At 41.1% G+C, this 16,958-nt stretch overlaps 1 protein-coding gene across 3 annotated transcripts in view; it reads left to right on the top strand.

Moving 5' to 3' along the window:
- CMIP (c-Maf inducing protein) overlaps positions 1 to 16,958 on the top strand; it is a 131,634-nt gene that overhangs the window by 27,885 nt on the left and 86,791 nt on the right. Inside the window, exon 1 of one of the 3 annotated variants that reach the window (XM_065028332.1) lies at positions 1 to 16,958. This exon is cut by the window's left edge and continues 14,384 nt beyond it. The exons of the other annotated variants lie outside the window; for them this stretch is intronic. Coding sequence (XP_064884404.1) covers positions 16,863 to 16,958 — 96 coding nt within the window. The 5' untranslated portion in view covers positions 1 to 16,862. 3 annotated transcript variants of the gene reach the window in all.

Raw genomic sequence — 16,958 nt, 5'->3', positions numbered from 1 at the left:
GTGAGAGATGGCAGGAGATAGGATATGGGCTGAGCCTTTCATATAATTCTCATTTTGTGGGTCTTGACTTTCTGCTTTGTGAACTATTGTGAGAGATATGCAAGGTGAGAGGTTTATTAGTCAAAAGATTCAGGAAGTAGGTTGAAATTGAGAGACTAATTCTAACCTTACTCATGGCCATCTCTTCTTTTTCACTGACTTAAAAAAGAGAAAAAGAAACCCAACAACGAACCCCATCTCCTTAGTGTTAGCTCTAATGAACTGCAGTAGACAGCTCATTTTGTTTTGCTTTTTCTCTCAACTAAGCTCTATTGCTGAGGCCTTTAATTAGGAGGACTCCTCTCCCAGATTGACATGGGGACTACGACGAGCTTGAAAATAGAGGGGTGAATTTTATCTCATTTATTAATTTCAGTAGTTGATCGTAACCAAGCCCAAATATATTGTTTCTAGGATCAGTGCTGCCTTCTTTTTTTATCCTTTTCTATCTTATTTTGCCCCGTCGTGATGATTCTGATTCAATAGACAAAAATAACTAGAAGCATCACAAGGAGAGTTATTGGTACTGAGCTGAACACTTTACAGCTAAGGCTCCTGTCGGTGCTTTTCTGGTACATAAAAAAAAAAATCACATAATTTCAGGCTGGGAAGGTTTTGTTTTAGTGGTTTCCATGTGATGGGCGTATCCTGTGAGGAAAGAAATGGTGTTTATCTAAGATGCACGGCAGCGAACGACAGGACAAAGGTTAGGTGTGTGTTGAAAAGGCTGGGCATTGATTTCCTAAAGATGTTTTTTTGAAAGCTGTAGCCATCAGGGAGTGGAGACCTTCCTCTATACGATTAGGCATATTTTGATCAAAAGTCACTGAAAAAGATACGTCAATCTCTCGCACTTAATCTCTTACACAGAGATGATAATACCGTCCTCTTTCTTATACTTCAATGAAACAAAGTGTTGTGCTAAAGTCTGGCTCAGTGATTTTGCGTGGACTTCACCCCATATTTAAGATAATTGCTGCAATACATTTCTGCCTGAGAATAAATTGATTTCTGAATGGCGTAATTATTTCTTCACTGCTTATCAGACTGGTCTCTCCAGGCAGTTTGTTTAAAGATCAGATCCTTTACGCTTGTGGGGGCACTGCGGGAAGGTTTGTTGTTGGATTGGTAAACAATTAAAAAATCCAAGATCAGAAAACACTAGGCTTTGTGAAATAGAGCCTGGTAGGTATTTATTTTGACTGTCAGGTTTAATTAACCTTTGTATTCCCTCAGTTTTTACAAATGATGCATGGTCTGAACTGGTAACTTAAGAGCATTAGAACAGACCTTTAGCAGTTCTGTCCTCAGCAGCTACATGAGCCAGTTACTACTTACTGTAGCAAAACCCCAACGCTTTGTTCCTGCTAAAAAGCCCCGGTATCGCTCTGCTTTGTCCCTGCATGTTTCATTCCAGGCTCACTGAGCTGCCTTTGATAAAAACAAAAGCAAGGCAGAATCAAGAAGTGGATCTGTTGACAGCTATGATAGATCAAATTCCAAGCCAGGCCATAGGATTCCTGAGAAGGGGCTACTTAAAGAGGACTCTCCTTTGATTAATTGGAGATAGGGTGACACCTTGGACGTCAGAACTGTATTTGAGCTTGGAATCAGACGCAGAGGGTCAAAGAGATGAGATGCTTAAGGGCTGAAATGCGATTCCGGCCACTTCCCTCGCTCCGTCTCCCCTTTCTGGCTGCTGTACAGACCTGCAGCTCCTGCCTGTGTGGCTTCGTTTTGCTTTCAGCACCAGCTCTGCTAATTGTGAGTTCACAAACTTGCAGCAGAATCGGTTGGTTTTCTGGACCACCTGATGTTTTCTAGTGCTGTCACCTGAGAAATGGAACTTTTCCACAGCCTTGCAGCTCCCTTGGTTCAGGCTTTGGAAACTTCTACCCCTTGCCCAACTAAACTAGACTTTGAAGACTTGCTGCTTTGCCCCAAGCAAGTTTCTCATCAAGGACATATGTTTTCTGAGTGGTTAATCACTTCTGCTTGTCTTTCCTGATAGCAACTCTTCTACATGGTGTTTTGTGTGGTGGTGGTGTTTTTTATTTATTTTCATTTATTTTTTTTTCCCAAGTGCAGATTGCCAATATTAAAAAAAAAAAAAAGAAAGCTCTATGGAAATTGAGATTTGCTGCCTTCAGCACTTTATTAGTGGATGCTGTGGGGCAACACAAGGAAATAGCCTACACTGTAAATGTCCATTTAGTTTAAAAATTAAAAATCTCTGAGTGTTTTCTTGATGTCTCCACTAGACGGATATTTGGTCTTTTCTCCTTCACTTCACTCTTTCCTTGGGCTGTGGACAGGTTTACTTTAGCCAGAGTGCTGACCGAAGATAAAAGGCTTGGGATAGAATTCAGCTTGACTTGAACAGCATAAAGCTTGTTGTAAAGGCGTCCAATTAAAGCAGTCTGCTAAAATCCTTTTGTTGTCAGCTGAATTCAGTGGCTGCTGAGAGCAATTCATACTTATTTAGTTATTCAGTGTTGAAAGGGCAGTCAGGTAGTCAGGGCTCAAATCAGGCACTTATGGAGCACAGGTACTCCAGTGCAGGTGACACTGGGTCTGCCTTTCTATAACCATTTTGTAAGGTCTTGGTGGTAGTCTTGAGTGTGTAACCTATAGATTGAGAGACCACAGGGCTTTTTTAACCTGTATGTTGAATTCTCTTTGTCCCCAGTGCACACACATCACGTGAGGTTACAGGTTGGGAATCAGACTGTCCATCAATGTACCTGCAGCTGTTTTGCTCGGTAGGCACTTTGTGCCACTGAATCCCAAACATCTTGGGGAGATCATCTGACAGAACTAAGGCTTTTAAATTATACAGGACCGTTTTTTGTAAGACAAGTACACTTTAAAAGTATTGAAAGAGTCAATTTGAAACTGTATGAAAAACTCCAGTGATGAGGAAATTACTAATTAATAAAGGTTTAAAATTGTATCCCATTTTGAGTCTGGCCTACTTTGATAGTGACCAGAAGCTTTCAGTATGTAAAGACTCTTCAGCTGTTACCAACACTGATGTTTGGGAGTCTTTTTTCCAGTTTTTGATATTTTGATCGTAGAGATGCCCCAAAACATTGCTGTTCACTGAGCTCCTCAGCAAGCTGGTGACTTGCCTCATGAATTAATTTTGTCCTGCCCAGATCTGAGAAATATGAACAGGGACACCGAGATGATGACAGTCCTTTGGCAGGTGTTTCTCCCCATAGCTGCTGGTTGGACTCCCTTTTGAGTGTTATTTTTCTGAGTTCAAATTAATAATACTTAAAACATTCTGTAGAGTTTCTATCAGACACCTGAAGGCTAACTGTTGGGGGAAAATAAATTATTACATGTTCCTGTTCTGGAGCAGCGTCTTGGGAGTCTTGTTTATATTTTAGCAGAATTATAAATCCAATGCTATGCTAAACTTAGTGAAAAGGCTGGGAAGTGGTTTAGTATAGTGAATAGTGCTGCGTTGTTAAGCAGTGGGGTGCCTTCAGTAAATTCAAGTGACCTTGCTTTTAAAACATACTTCTTAATTGAGGTGATTCTGCATTGAAAAGTGGTGAAGACGAAACACTTCTTCAAAAAAAAAAGAGGCAAGTGGTGCTGGTGTTATGGCCAGAAGGGCTCTCTGTGGTAGAGTAGTCTTTACAAAAGAAATAATTATGCAAAAACACACGCTAAGAACAACTTGGTTGAGGGATTTGAGTCATTACCTGAGCATAATGACCAAAGTTTGAACCCAACATGCAACCAAGAGGCCATTTAAAACAATTATGTATTTTAAATGGGGAGACATATAAGGCAGCAGCAGCGTAACTTTCCCAGTAGTTTCCCTGTGGCCAAAGGCCTTTCCACCTCTCCACGTGCCATAGATGAGCTGCCATGGAACTCGCACAGGTGCTACCAATCTTTAAAAGCCCATTCCAAAACCCAGACTGTTAAGAACTGATTTCCAGCCTTGGTTAAGGTAGGGCTTGAATGTGACCAGCTGAAGGATGGGGTCCTGCCTGTGATGTGACGCTGCTCATGTTCTCAGATGTGTGACAAATGACCAAGGACCTTAGCAGGAGGCTGTATTTTCATGTATTGACCATGGGAAGAGATTATTAACTTTGTAAGCTTGTTTGTCATTCTGTTTTGAAGGAGCTTTGCAGTTTTCACTGATGATGCTGAACAATATAAAGTTGTCTGATTTTGGACTTGGTTGGTATTCTTTTTTCTTTTTTTTCTTTCTTTTCTTTTATGGCTTTTGAGATTGGCCTTAGAATAAGCCTCGAGTGGCTGATCTTTTTGTGGCTGGATCATTGTTTGTGAAAATGAGCAGTACTGCCGAGTTACCATGGAAGCCATGCAAATGGGATTTCTGGAGCACATGTTGCAATGGCAGGGACACAGGGCTTTTATTTTAAAAAGCTGCTTTTCCTTGTTTGTAAATGACACGTGGTTTTGTTTACATAAATGATCTATATAATCCACTTATGTATGTTCTGTATGTTGAGCAATCTATTTTACAGACAGTTAAAAATCTAACTTTTTTTTTAGGTTTTTTGGACTGTTGGGAAGATCTCAAAACTGTAATTTCATAATCCCTCAGCCTCCCACAAAATTATTTTGCTAAAACTTTGGCTTTCTCTAATGTGTGGTTTTCAGGTTTGGCAGCACGGTAGTGCTTCCATTGTCCAACTCATGCAATAATAACAGATTAACGTGAGGCAGACCTGCGTGCTAGAAATAACTAATTTAGTTGTCTCTGGAGCCTTTGAGTTTTTCATACGCTTCTGAGACAGGGTCTTCAGTGCAGTGCACGAGGGAATGGAATGTTCATTGGTTTGTGTATTCCCAGGATCCTGGTGGGTGTGATCCCAGGCTGGTGCTGGTGGCTGTGGTGCTGACAGCATCATCAGGGGCTTTGCAATCTTGCAGCGAATGGTACCTTGATGGGTTCAGGCCAAGCGTTGCAGGGAGGTTTTTTTCCCTAATCCCCTGTGAAGGATCAGTCTGGTACAATGGCCTTGTAGTATTTTCACTGTTATTTTAATCTTTCTTCTCTTTCTCACTGCACTTTGACACCTCTGAATGCACATTTTCTCCAGCTGCTCACACTCATTTCCAGGGTCTTGTCTGAATGCTGAAGGTTTCAGGTGTTATATTTATGGTAAGACATGAAAAAACCTTGAAGATGGTAGTGCTGTTGAAAGCACTTTGCTTCTGCCCTTTCCTTCTCTTCATCTTGGAACAGCAATAGACCTTGGGTGGGCGTCTTCCCATTTTTAGGTGAGGTATTGTGGTAATAATGTGAAAATAATGTATTACCTAATATAGAACAGTTCAGGAAACAATATGATGCTGACGTTGCACTTTTCCACTTGTGTTTTGAGATTGGTTGTTTCCTTCTAGAAGAATACGTGTCCTTGGATAAGGTTGTTTGTTCCATATAAATAACCAAGCATGTCAACCTGGGTAATTCCCTGATCAGAACATAGTCCAGGTTATTCCTAATCTTACTGGAAAAGCCACACCAGCTCACATCGCTGTAGGTTACACTTACAGGTAGTAAACCAGCCTGTGAAATGAAAACAGAGCAATTTTTTTTGTATGAGGAGTAAACACAAGACTGCGCTAAATCCTTTTCAGGTGTACCATATTCCCCTATAATATTGATTACTAACCAGCTCTTACCTGACATCTCAGAATATGATTTATAGATATTGACCTGCACAGGAACTTGGCAGGTGGTTGAAAAACAAACCTCATTGCCTGGGCCCCCACCCCTCCGAGTTGTCCCTCTGCCATCCAAACCCTGGTGGGTTCCTGGGGCCGGTGCTCACTGGGCAGTGTGATGTCCTCTTAACTTCGCCTTTTGTACAAGTGATGTTCCCACAGAGTGGAATTGGGTCCTGAAAAACTCCAACCGTGGTCGTTGCTTTGAACTCCAGTTCATACTCCTCAGGTGCTGAAGCGTCTGTGACAGACACACACGTTCAGTATTTCCTGTTTAATTTTAGATGAACTGGAAATGGGATATGATTTCAATGAAAAACAGTGCCAGAGGGGTGAAGAAAGTGTTGTTGAGATGTATGAGGAAAAACAATGTTGTATCAAGTCAAGAATTAGTCGTGGTTCCTCAAAAATAGGCAGTGACTCTGTTCACTTTCCTAATTAACCAATTTTAGGTTAATCCATCATTAATTCTGCTTGAACGTGAAATCTTTGAGTGGGTGTTTACTTCTGCTCACTTGCAGTTGATCTGTTAGGACGTAAGTAATGTTCACATGTCTTAGCATAACAACTTTGTGTTAGGTGAGTGATCCTCTAGGAATTTTTGAGCTGCAGCTGACCCTGTATTTAGTCTTCAGAATGGTATTTATTTTCTCTTTCAACCCTAGCTTCTTTCCCTGTAAAACAGTATTAATCTTTAACTCTTTGCACAATAGATTGTGAGGTATTAATCATCTAATGTTCTTGCAGTGCCTCTTTGGGCTGGCCTTCAGTGCAGTCGTCACTCCGATGAGTAGGACTCATGTCACTCGTGTCGTGGGGCTGGGATGGAGAAAGGAGTGACTGTTGTGTGAGACATCGGGAGCCGTGCAAGGGAACTGGCTCAGCAAGACGTGGTTGATGAGTTACCGGTGTCACGGGGCAAAGAGGAAACCTGAGTTACAGTTTGAGCTTGCGAGTATGATCTTTAAGTCCTTACAGGTGGACCTGTAGAATTATTTGTTTTTACTCCACAGAACGTGGCTTGTCCCTGTGCTAAAAAAATAGAATCCTAACCTGAAATACAATAATGCAGTCAGCTGTTCCTGAGTTAATTTCAAGGAGGAAAAGACAATTTAGGAAAAAAAAAAGCAGCAGCAATTAATAATAATTTGTATTAAAACCAGCTTCTGTTGGTCAATGTTGACATATTAATTTGAAACCTGCCACTCCAAATAAGAAACCCCATGCTGGGAGAAGAAATATAAAACCACAATGGTCACTTTCCACATGCTGTCTAAAGTCTCCCAATAGCTGTGGCCTGTTCCTTTGACTGCATGGTACACAATTTCTGGGTTGTGCCAGGGTTATTGTAGTCCTGGCCTTGGAGATGGTTTTACTGTGGAAGGAGGAATAAGTGCATTACAACTGGAGTGTGCTAAAAGTTTGTTCAAACCTGAAAATTTATTTTTTTGGACTTTAATTTTTATTGCCTGCTTTTGTTAAAAAAAAAAAAAAAGAATTTTAATGTAATTGAAGAGATTTTGTAGTGGAACTGATCTACGTGATATTTCTTTCCAGAGGAGCTGTGAGTTGGTGGAGGCTGGAAAAGTATTAGAGGGTAAATCACTGTTTCCCTATTCTTGGAGGCACATTGATGGACAGTGCTGGAGGAGGAGGACAAGACAGATGTTTGAGCTCATCAGTAGGGCTTTCTTCTGTTCCCTCTCTGCCAGGGATTAATGGGGCACAATTCTGGCAATGGGTGCTGGGAAAGATGTCATCTAAAAAAGAGTATTTAGTTTGGTCAGGGTATTCTTGTGGACTGAGGGAGTCTGGATTTTGAGTCTTTGCCCTGAGGACATTGCTACATAGATAAGTTATTGCAAGGTAAGCAGTGGTGAGAAAGTACACTTAATTAGCTCCTCCTGCGTGATCTCATGTGTACACTAATAAGAACTTTATAAAAGTCAGAAAATTGGACAGAACACAACTTGAACTTGAATCTCCATGTTTTTGCCTGAAAACTCTGGCTGTACAGCGTTTACTTCTGTTCTTTCCGTTGGGGTCTGACAGATGGAACTACCTTGCATGTTTGTTTGCTTTTCTTTTTATCTTTTTTATTTATATTGGGAACATAAAAAGGTTGCCACAGAATAGTTTGAAAATATATAGTGGGATTGTTTGCGGTTAAAATAAAATTGCTTTTACCTCTGAATTAAAATTTCTTGACTGAATAAAAATTCTTCTGCAGGATAAGAACAAGAAACAAAAAATATCCTTAGATAAGTGCTATGGTTGTACAGGAAGGATAAAGGAGAATTACAGGGAGGTGCTGGCTCATAACTCAAAATTTGGTTTTAACTTGGAGATTCTTCTGCTAGTAAAACGGTCGCCAAACTTTTGATCCAGATGGAGTCCTGACAGTAATTACTTGTACGTATGGTACAGTCATTGCTACTACTCGCAGCTATTCTTGAAGAGAGTTGGGTGGTTTTGTGTTAGATATCTATTACTGCTCCCTCTGCTTTCTAGGCATAGCATAACACTATTTTGTGGGAGTATTGATCTCTACTGGCGCTGATACTGCCTGTCTGGCTTCTAGTGCGTCTCAGGATCCAGCAAAGCTGGTTTTTATTTTTGACAACTGAACTACATCTTTTAGGACTTTTTTTTCTTTTTGTTTATACTCTTTTCATGTAACTACCCAGAAGATGTTAAAGCATCAAGGGTGTAAGTGAATGAACAGATTTCACAGAAAAACTACAAGCATGTTCTTGCATCTGTGCACCTCGGGTCACATCTGATGTGGGTTTTGTTCTCTTTGCACAACAGGTGCTTTTTGGTGAGAGGTGATGGTGCTGTGACCAGGCAACAAAGTCCTGGATGGGTGCTGTTATGTGAGGAGGCCGTGTACCTAGAACATAGGTGCTGCAGGGTTGTGTCACCTCTGTCCCTTTGTGAATCTGTCCCCAAGTATTTCTGCTGTCTAAAAAGACAAACAAAACGTCAGATAACCATGGCTCCACAGCAACTATCAATATTCTTGTTGGAGGACTTGGGTCAGAGGCCAAAGAGCAAAGTAGCGATGGAAGTTCAAATGCCACTGGTTCTTGGATCCAAGAGTCCAGACGTGACTGGAGGATGTGAGCTGTATTGCTACGTATGTAGGGGCTGCTCAGTGGTGAAACAGGGTGGCAACCTCATCGTGACACCTTTCACCTGCTCGTATCTGTTGTTCAAGTTCACCTTTGAAACCAAGTCGCTGGTCTAAATTCTGTTGTGACAACTGGAGTGTAAACAGTCTTTGTTCATCCGCGTTTAACAAGGATGCCGGACAGCTCTTTGATGCCTACAGGGATTGTTTAACAGCTTCTCTATTACTTTTTCAATGTGTGGCGCAAGTCAAATGCAGCGAAGTTCATAAGTAGTTCAGCAGCTGAAGAGGCCAGAGGAAGAGCCTACGTGACAAGTCTTTTAGGTGCCCTCCCTGTCCAGTGTGACCAATGGAGCTTGTCCATGGAGAGAGGACCAACATTTTGCCTTGAGCTGCGTGGGTGAACAGTGGGGCCAAGAGCTGCTGATGCCCTGGGACTGTGTCTAAAACGTGGGGACGTAGCAGTGTAAGCCAAAGGAAGGGAATGAAAAGCAGTTACTAGGAAAGTAAATGTCTCAGGAACTGTTCTGAGAGCTCTCGCCTTTCTTCCCCCTTCCCTGCCCTCACAGAAGAAATGTAAAAGAAAGGGTTTTTTTAACTGTCTTTTCATGCAACTATTTTGCCTTAAAATTGTAAAAAAACCTGTCAGTAATTTTAAATTTATTAAATTAAATACTGTGCTGAGTAATGTGCTGAAATGGAACGATTTTGAGCAGAAACACGGAATACCAGAATCATGGCATCTCTAAAATGCTGGTTGTGTTGTAGATACTCAGGTGGTGCCAAAGTGTGGCAGTCTGTCACTTGTGCCTGCCATTGAAATTGGTTGTAAAAGTTCTTTTAAATTTCACTGAACATCCCGAGGCAAAGTTTTAAGAGGACTGAACTATCCAAACTGCTATATGCAATGCTGTTACCTATATTCTGCTTGTTATTCTCTGCCTTCCAGTAACCTACTCTTGCAGCTTGTGGGCTACAAGTTCTTTTACCACCTTGAACTTGAAACATTATATTTGAGCTAATTTTACAGCTGTGGCCAGAACACACAGAACTCTGTATCTGTCACCAGTTTATCTTGATCATCACAAACAGTAAAATGCGTGTGAGTTGTGCCCTCGGACAGCCCTTAATACATAAGATTGAAGTTCACACATGTAAGTGCTGCCACTGAAGTGAAGCAGCACATCCTGTTTAATAACTTAGGTCCTCATTTGTTTGGGTTGATTTGCCCAGCATGACCACTGAAAAATTTAATTATGTAGTTTCTTTACATTGTAGGCTTGCACTGCATATCAGATTTCTAATATTTGGAGATCTTTGTGGGGACACAGTTTCCTTCTGTTACTGTGTATTTAATCTTATATAAATGTAAAACTGTATAATTGTAGTAGCAATTGATCTTACAGTTCAGATTTAAAATGACAGACATTAAAATGCTCCTAATCTCCTGCCCCGCTCCCATTTATCTTACTTTTGGGAAGCTACTTCAAAGTGTCAGTATTTGATTTATGCAGTGGAGAGGTTACTTGTTTTAAATCCAAACACTAAAACAAGTTTATAGAGTTATTTGCCAGCAGAAATTGAAACACTGGTTTGCTGCTGGTGTGGTATTTGCAACTAATTGAATTGTGGATACTAAGAAATGAGTAGCTCAGCTTGACTTCTTGGCACTGCAGAATTTTTACCCTGGTTAGTAATTTTGAAGATTTGCTTGCAAACAATGGTTCAATGGGCGCACTCACAAAATTGTGTGGGTAGTGATGTCAGAAAAATTTACCAGCTGCATGTTATCCAGAAGCCTAAATCTTCTGCCTCAGAAATGTAAGGAGAATGAGAATGAGAACTGAAGTGATCTATGGGCTTTGTAAGGATGCCAGTTAAGAGAAACTGAAGGAGATACTAATTTGATTTTTTTTTTTGCTAACAGAAAGCTAATGGTAGAAAATGGAATAATTTGATGCATTTTTAATAGTTCTCTAAATCTTGACCAGTACATTATATTCTATGAAAGGGACATTTGAAATGATTTGGCTTGCCGTTATGTTCTATAAATTTGAGTAAGTACACTAGCGGTTAGCTAACACAAATAAAATAGATAATACAGGAGCACAGGCTAGTAAAAGCGTTGCCAAAGGAAAAACAGAAGAAAGAGGAAAAATTGGAAGTAAATGTCTCTAAAGATACTGGGAGCTATCATCTTCTAACCTCATTAACTGCTTTTCTTTTCCCCCTATTTGGAAGTGTCTTACCTCAAAGGTAATTTGTTTCATGCTCATTCAACATTAATGGTATTCATTTTTAATTAATTTAACAGTAGCATTGTCCATCTGTCAGTGCAAACCTAATCTGTTAAACAGATAAAATCAACATGTCTACAAGTTCATTGTAGGTCGGCAGGCAGCAGTTGTGTATATGTATTCAGGGTTCTCTGTTAAATAATGCAAAGACTTTTATACAAATACAGAAGTGCAGGGACTTTTGAAACTGAATGTGCCTCGATGTGATAATACAAAAGGGCAGATAAAGTGTCCTGGCTCATGGTATGCGCGTACCTAAAGCTGATAATCTCCGTGGCCCAAATCTGAAGTTAGTCTTTTATAAAAATGCCCAGTTTTTCCATAGAGTGGAGCCCCTTGGCGATGCTGATGAAGACTGCTACAGAATGCCCCGCGTTTCTCAAATTTGGCCTCTGGTTCAATACCCTTATTTGGAAACCCCATCTCCTCCACGTGTACCGCCCCCCCAGTTTGGATTACAAAAGGCATTTTGAATGGAAACAATTGCTGGATGTGCTTTGCTTTTGCACTTTTTAGAGTTGGCTGTGTTGTCGTGAATAGAGGAGCACGTATACGTATCTGCGAGAACACTCAGCTGCTTCTGAAAATGTCACTTGTGCTACTAGAGGTTGAGAATTGCTTTCTGTTAAAACAGTTCGAAGTAAGGCAAGTGTTTTAAAACTATTCCAGTTTCCTATTTGGCTGCTAAAATATGCTTTTGAACATCAGTTAAATTTAACGCTGTGTTTTTGGTTTGGACAAAGATAAGCATCGGCAGCATGAGGAGGGCAGTTTCCTTTGCTACACTTGAAGCAGTGTCTAAATGGTCCTTATGAAATACCAGGGAGTCTGTCTGTTTTGTACACAGGGACCTGACCGGTGGGAGCCAGAGCAGCACTGGCTCTCAAGAGTGTGCAAATATGGGCCTAGATTCCACAAGGATTTTTACTTTTGCAGTAATCTGCTTCAGCAGCACCTTAAAGTGGGCTCGTGCGTCTCACCACGCTGCTGTTTGAACTGTTGGCTGACCCAGTGATACTTGGATAGAGAGTTTACTCATCTTTATCACTTGAGTAGCACAGGTCCTGTATTCTCAGCTGTTGTTGGGCTTGGAAAGGATAAAACACAGAAATAGGTCATTGCTGCTTGAAATTCTTTCACAGCCAGGCCTGACCGTAGAGGAAAACAACTGCTTTTCCACATTTTGTATGGACTCTGTGCTTTGGTTTCAGCTTTGACTTGCTTTTTAGCAGTTACCTAAGGCTGAATGGCATGGGGTAATTTCTGTCCATGCTTCTGCTCGTAGCTGAGCTTGCTGTGTTTGCATTTCTTCTCTGTCTTTGAATCGGGATCCTTTAAAAAAAGGCAAAAATACTGTAGAGTTGGGGAGTTATTCAGTATTATTGGGTAGTGTGAATGTGAAGCTGAAATGACTTGTTGACTTCACTGGATTGAATTGTTCAGTTTGGGTAGGTGGTGAAAGTTAACTTCCAACCAGCTTTCATGGAGCTGTAAAATGTGAAATTACTTGTCATAAATGTTGCCCAAAGTACTTGTTTTAATTTCTGTCTTGTCAGAGTTGCTGAGCAATTAGTGGAAACTAGTGCATGCATCTATCTGAAGTGGGTGGCTGCCTTTTCAGTTCAGTCTGCAATGCTGCTACGAGCTGGTGGTGCTCAGCAGTTTTGAACGTCTAGTCCTGCAAATGTCTAGTCCTGAAATCCAGGGTATTTGTATTTGTCTGTTCATTCTTCTCTAAAGGAAAATACCCCTGGTCATTCTTAACACAATGCAAAGGTGGATGCTGCAGGTCAAATCTTGGCTAACCAGTTGGATGTGTCTTGTGAAGCCAAATCAAATGCTTGACAATCAAACGCTTTGTAAAAAAAAACGCCAAAAAAAACACCCCAGACTATAAATAGAAGCAAATCTTCTATAGTATAAATCTGTGCAAAGGAGAGAGACTGAGTTTAAAAGCAAAGCAGAAGTTTTAGAAAAGGGAATGTGAATCCAGGGGGTCTTTAGAGGAGGTGCCGTGATGGGAACGAGGTGTTTCTGAGCTGGTGGAAGGGGCCGCCGCTCCAGCTGACAGATTTTGTCAGTGCGAAGTTGTCTCTGTGCTGGCTGCAGCTCCCCTGGCCTCCTGTCCGGTCCCTGCCGCCCCCGCTCCATCCTTTGCCTGGGTGGTCCAGCTGTTTGCAGGCAGCCTGGTGAGTGAGGTCAAGAAATTCATCAGCACCGAAGAAAAAGGAGAGGGGATTATTTTTGGCCTGGATCAGTTCCCTGATCCCATTTACCTTCCAGGCCTGCAAATGGTTGAACTGGCCCAGTTGAGGGGGCAATGGTAGTGCAGAAATGGGACGCAAGAGGAGGGGAAGGGTTAGATCGTGGCTCTGCCCAAGAGAAATAGTCCATTTTTGCTGACTGTAGGTTAAATAAAGAACTTCAAGCTTGGCCTCTTGGCCACAAGTTTACTTTACGTTGTGCTGGCTCCTGTAAGCTAGAGAGGCGGCTCTATCACATTCATTTTCCAAGCACCAGATTATCTTTAAAAATAAAAGCAATGTGATCAGCTCAGTAAATTTCAGTGCTAAGCTTTCTGGCATGGATAGGATAGGCTGCCTAGCGTTCATCCAGTTCCGGCTGTGTTAGGACAAATTCAGCTTTATGAGCTTCGGTGTACATATATGTTCTTGCCGTGCTGTTCCTATAAAGATTATAGATTAACTAGAGTTCTATGATAACTACAGTTTTATTATTGGGAGTTTTTAGAACTAAAACTTTGCTTGAATTCTCCCTTAAAAAAAAAACAAAAGGCGGGGGAAAAAAAGAACAAGTCTAACCAGGGATGACTGAAAGAAGCAGGAGGATTCTGCTCCTTGCTCTGTTACTTCTTCAGCCTTTTGCCATTGAGACCCAAATTACAAAGACGTGGAGATGGCAAAACAGCGACCGGTGTGCTCCAGAGAGGCATGACTCTCCCATCACATGCTGAAACACCAGGGATGTTAAAATGCACGTCTCCTCCCAGCTCTGTACTGCTGGGAAAGGTGTGGTGCAATCTGTGTGCGTGTGAGAAGGTGTTCTTTTTTTTTTCTTTTCTTTTTTTTTTTTTTTTTTTAATCTTCATCAGGTAATATATTAAATTTTGGAGGCAACACTGCAATTAGAGAGGATTAAGTTCTTGATTGTCAGATTGACTTTCAGGGTTGCTGTTTTGTCAAGCCTTGACTTACGAAAGTAAAATGTAAAGGTGGGTCAATGACCCTGTATCCCAGGGAACATCTCCCTGAGCTCCTGTCAGGCTGAGCATTTGTCTCTGGATTGCAGAGGAGAGAAGCAGATTCTGCTGGCCTCTGTAGCTGCAAATCATAGTGCTAGCTGTAGATTTATCCTGTAATAAAATACCCTACGCAATGTCCCAGGCCAGCTGGCATGTTGTACTAACCTTGTAGCTAAAAAGCCAAAATTCTGGTTTTTAAAAATCTCAGATTTTCTTAACAAGGGTATTGCCAGACACTGCTAACGAGCTTTATTACTTTTTCAAAAAGGAGTGTGCTTGCAGTTTGTGGAGTGGTGGTGACTGTTAACAGAACTAACTTCATTGGGGGGAGTTGCTCTCTGCCGTTCAGTATTTGGAAACTAATGGCTTATTGTTGTGAACTCCACTGACAGTACCTACACTGAGACCAGGGGAGTTTCACTCATATGCAAGTCTGACACCAGTATAATATCAGAGCTCACTGAATTGTGAACGTGGATGCTGTGTTGCCTTTCCAAGCCTGGTACCATGTACCACACAAAAGTTTGGAAGTTTTTACCATAGATATGTGAATAATTGGCCAGTAAAAGCATATTGAGAAGGAAGATTTTTTCTTGTTGCTTTTTCCCACGTGGCTGTTCTGAGTCAGCTGGGAAGGATTTGCAGGTATTTATGGAGTTTGGGCCTCAAACTGACCCAAATTCTTCACCGGCCAGTATATATATGTCTGCAGTTGTGTGAAAAGAGAATATGTGGTGTATCTCTCCCTAGTCCAGCGTCTGTGATGAGGCAATGTTGTAAAGTTTAGTCCACAGAGAATTGATTTTACTTATTTTCTAAGAGTGCTTTGCTTGGATGAAATGGTTTGCCTGATGACAGTGGACCTGTGGTGGGATGAGACCTCACACGGGAACATTCGGAGAAAGACAGCTCAATTTATCTGGCTCTACTCTCACCGTCTTTCAAGGAGCTGAGGAATTGGCATCTGTATTTTATGCTCTCAGTGCCAGCATCGTCTGCCAGGAACTGCTGCCTTGCTGGGCAGGGCCCTCTGATGAGTGGAAAACCAAATGAACACAGAGGAGTTGTTAATTACTGCAGATAGACAAATGGGCTTCTGAAGGACCACCCGTGGCCTAAGCACACTAGTAAAGATATGTTTGAACAGGGAGTATTTGGCTGTGTCTTTGACCCCATTTAGGCATGTGAACAAACTTTTCATGCTTTTTTGACATGTGTCCAGTTAATCTCCTGGGAACTCTATAGAACCTTTTCCTTGAAATATTAACAGAAAACTTGTCCTCTGTATTCCAATATCTTCTGGATTATAGACTCACAATCTTTTCAGCACTGTATGAAGTTTTCAATTTTTGAGAGAGTAAGAGAGGCAAAGAGGACGGGTTTGAGGTGAATGCTGGAATGTGGTGTGGCATTCTGACATCCTCACACAATGGCTTTTGATAAAAGTTTGGGCTGATGAAGGTCACGAACTGTGTAATAAATCTCCCAGCAAACTCATGTACCAGGACTATTAAACTCCATCAGCTACACTGGAAATACTGCTCGGCATGGCTTTCGATGCCGTCCCTTCCTCCTGCTCTGCTCTCTTCACATCACGCACCATCGACCTGTTCATGGATTCAGACCTTTGAATTCAGCCTTTGAATTCACAAAAATTGCGCATATACAACAAGTTACCCTTTTTTTGGGGGTGGGGAATGGTACTTCTGTCTTAGCGTATGGATTATGTTTGACTCCAGCTAACACTGATTCAGTCTGCAAAATGCCAAGCGAAGAGTGGAGAGGATCGAAGAGCATGAAGAGAAGTGCGTGGTGTTCTCTGCGGTTGCTGAAGATATCATTTGCTCAAGTTTGTCAGGAAATTTCATGACTGTAATTTTTCACAGTCATTAAAACAAAGTGTTAGCGTTTTAGAAATAGGTATGTTTTCAGCAAATGTGATGGTAAGGTACATTTGCTGTGGGAGAAAAAAGTACTTTTATGATAGTTGGGAACATACTGAATTCAGTCTTTTGAAGTACAACAAATTGTCACGCAGTGTTTTTTACAAAATTAGATCTATTTAATATTTTATTTTCACAGAAGTGTCCAGTGATGATTTTTGTAAATTATACTTTGTAAAGTACACTTCTGATTCAGAAAGAATATCTGTATTTATACCATTTTCATGAACTTTTATCTGGTTCTGAACTTCGAGTCTAAACAAAGACATTACAAATAGATTTGCGAAGAATTATTATCCACTATTGCACACAGGTGTATGTGGCCTTTATTATGGTGTGCATTACCGACACAGGAGTTGGGTGGAGACTATCATCATTTTACTAGTTACTATATAAGTAGTAATTACAAACTTGAACATCTTGTAATTTTGAACAATATTTGACTAAGAGTGATCTGTGCTTTCATGACTGTAAGGATGCAAATTGTGCTGAAGATCCTCTCTTCTTCCAGAATCTTTTGTGCATGTGTGTGTATACACATGCCTGAGTACTTGGGCTGT

Source organism: Columba livia, chromosome 13 (assembly GCF_036013475.1).
Source record: "Columba livia isolate bColLiv1 breed racing homer chromosome 13, bColLiv1.pat.W.v2, whole genome shotgun sequence".
Lineage (NCBI taxonomy): Eukaryota > Metazoa > Chordata > Aves > Columbiformes > Columbidae > Columba > Columba livia.
This window is presented reverse-complemented; position numbering and strand designations above follow the sequence as displayed.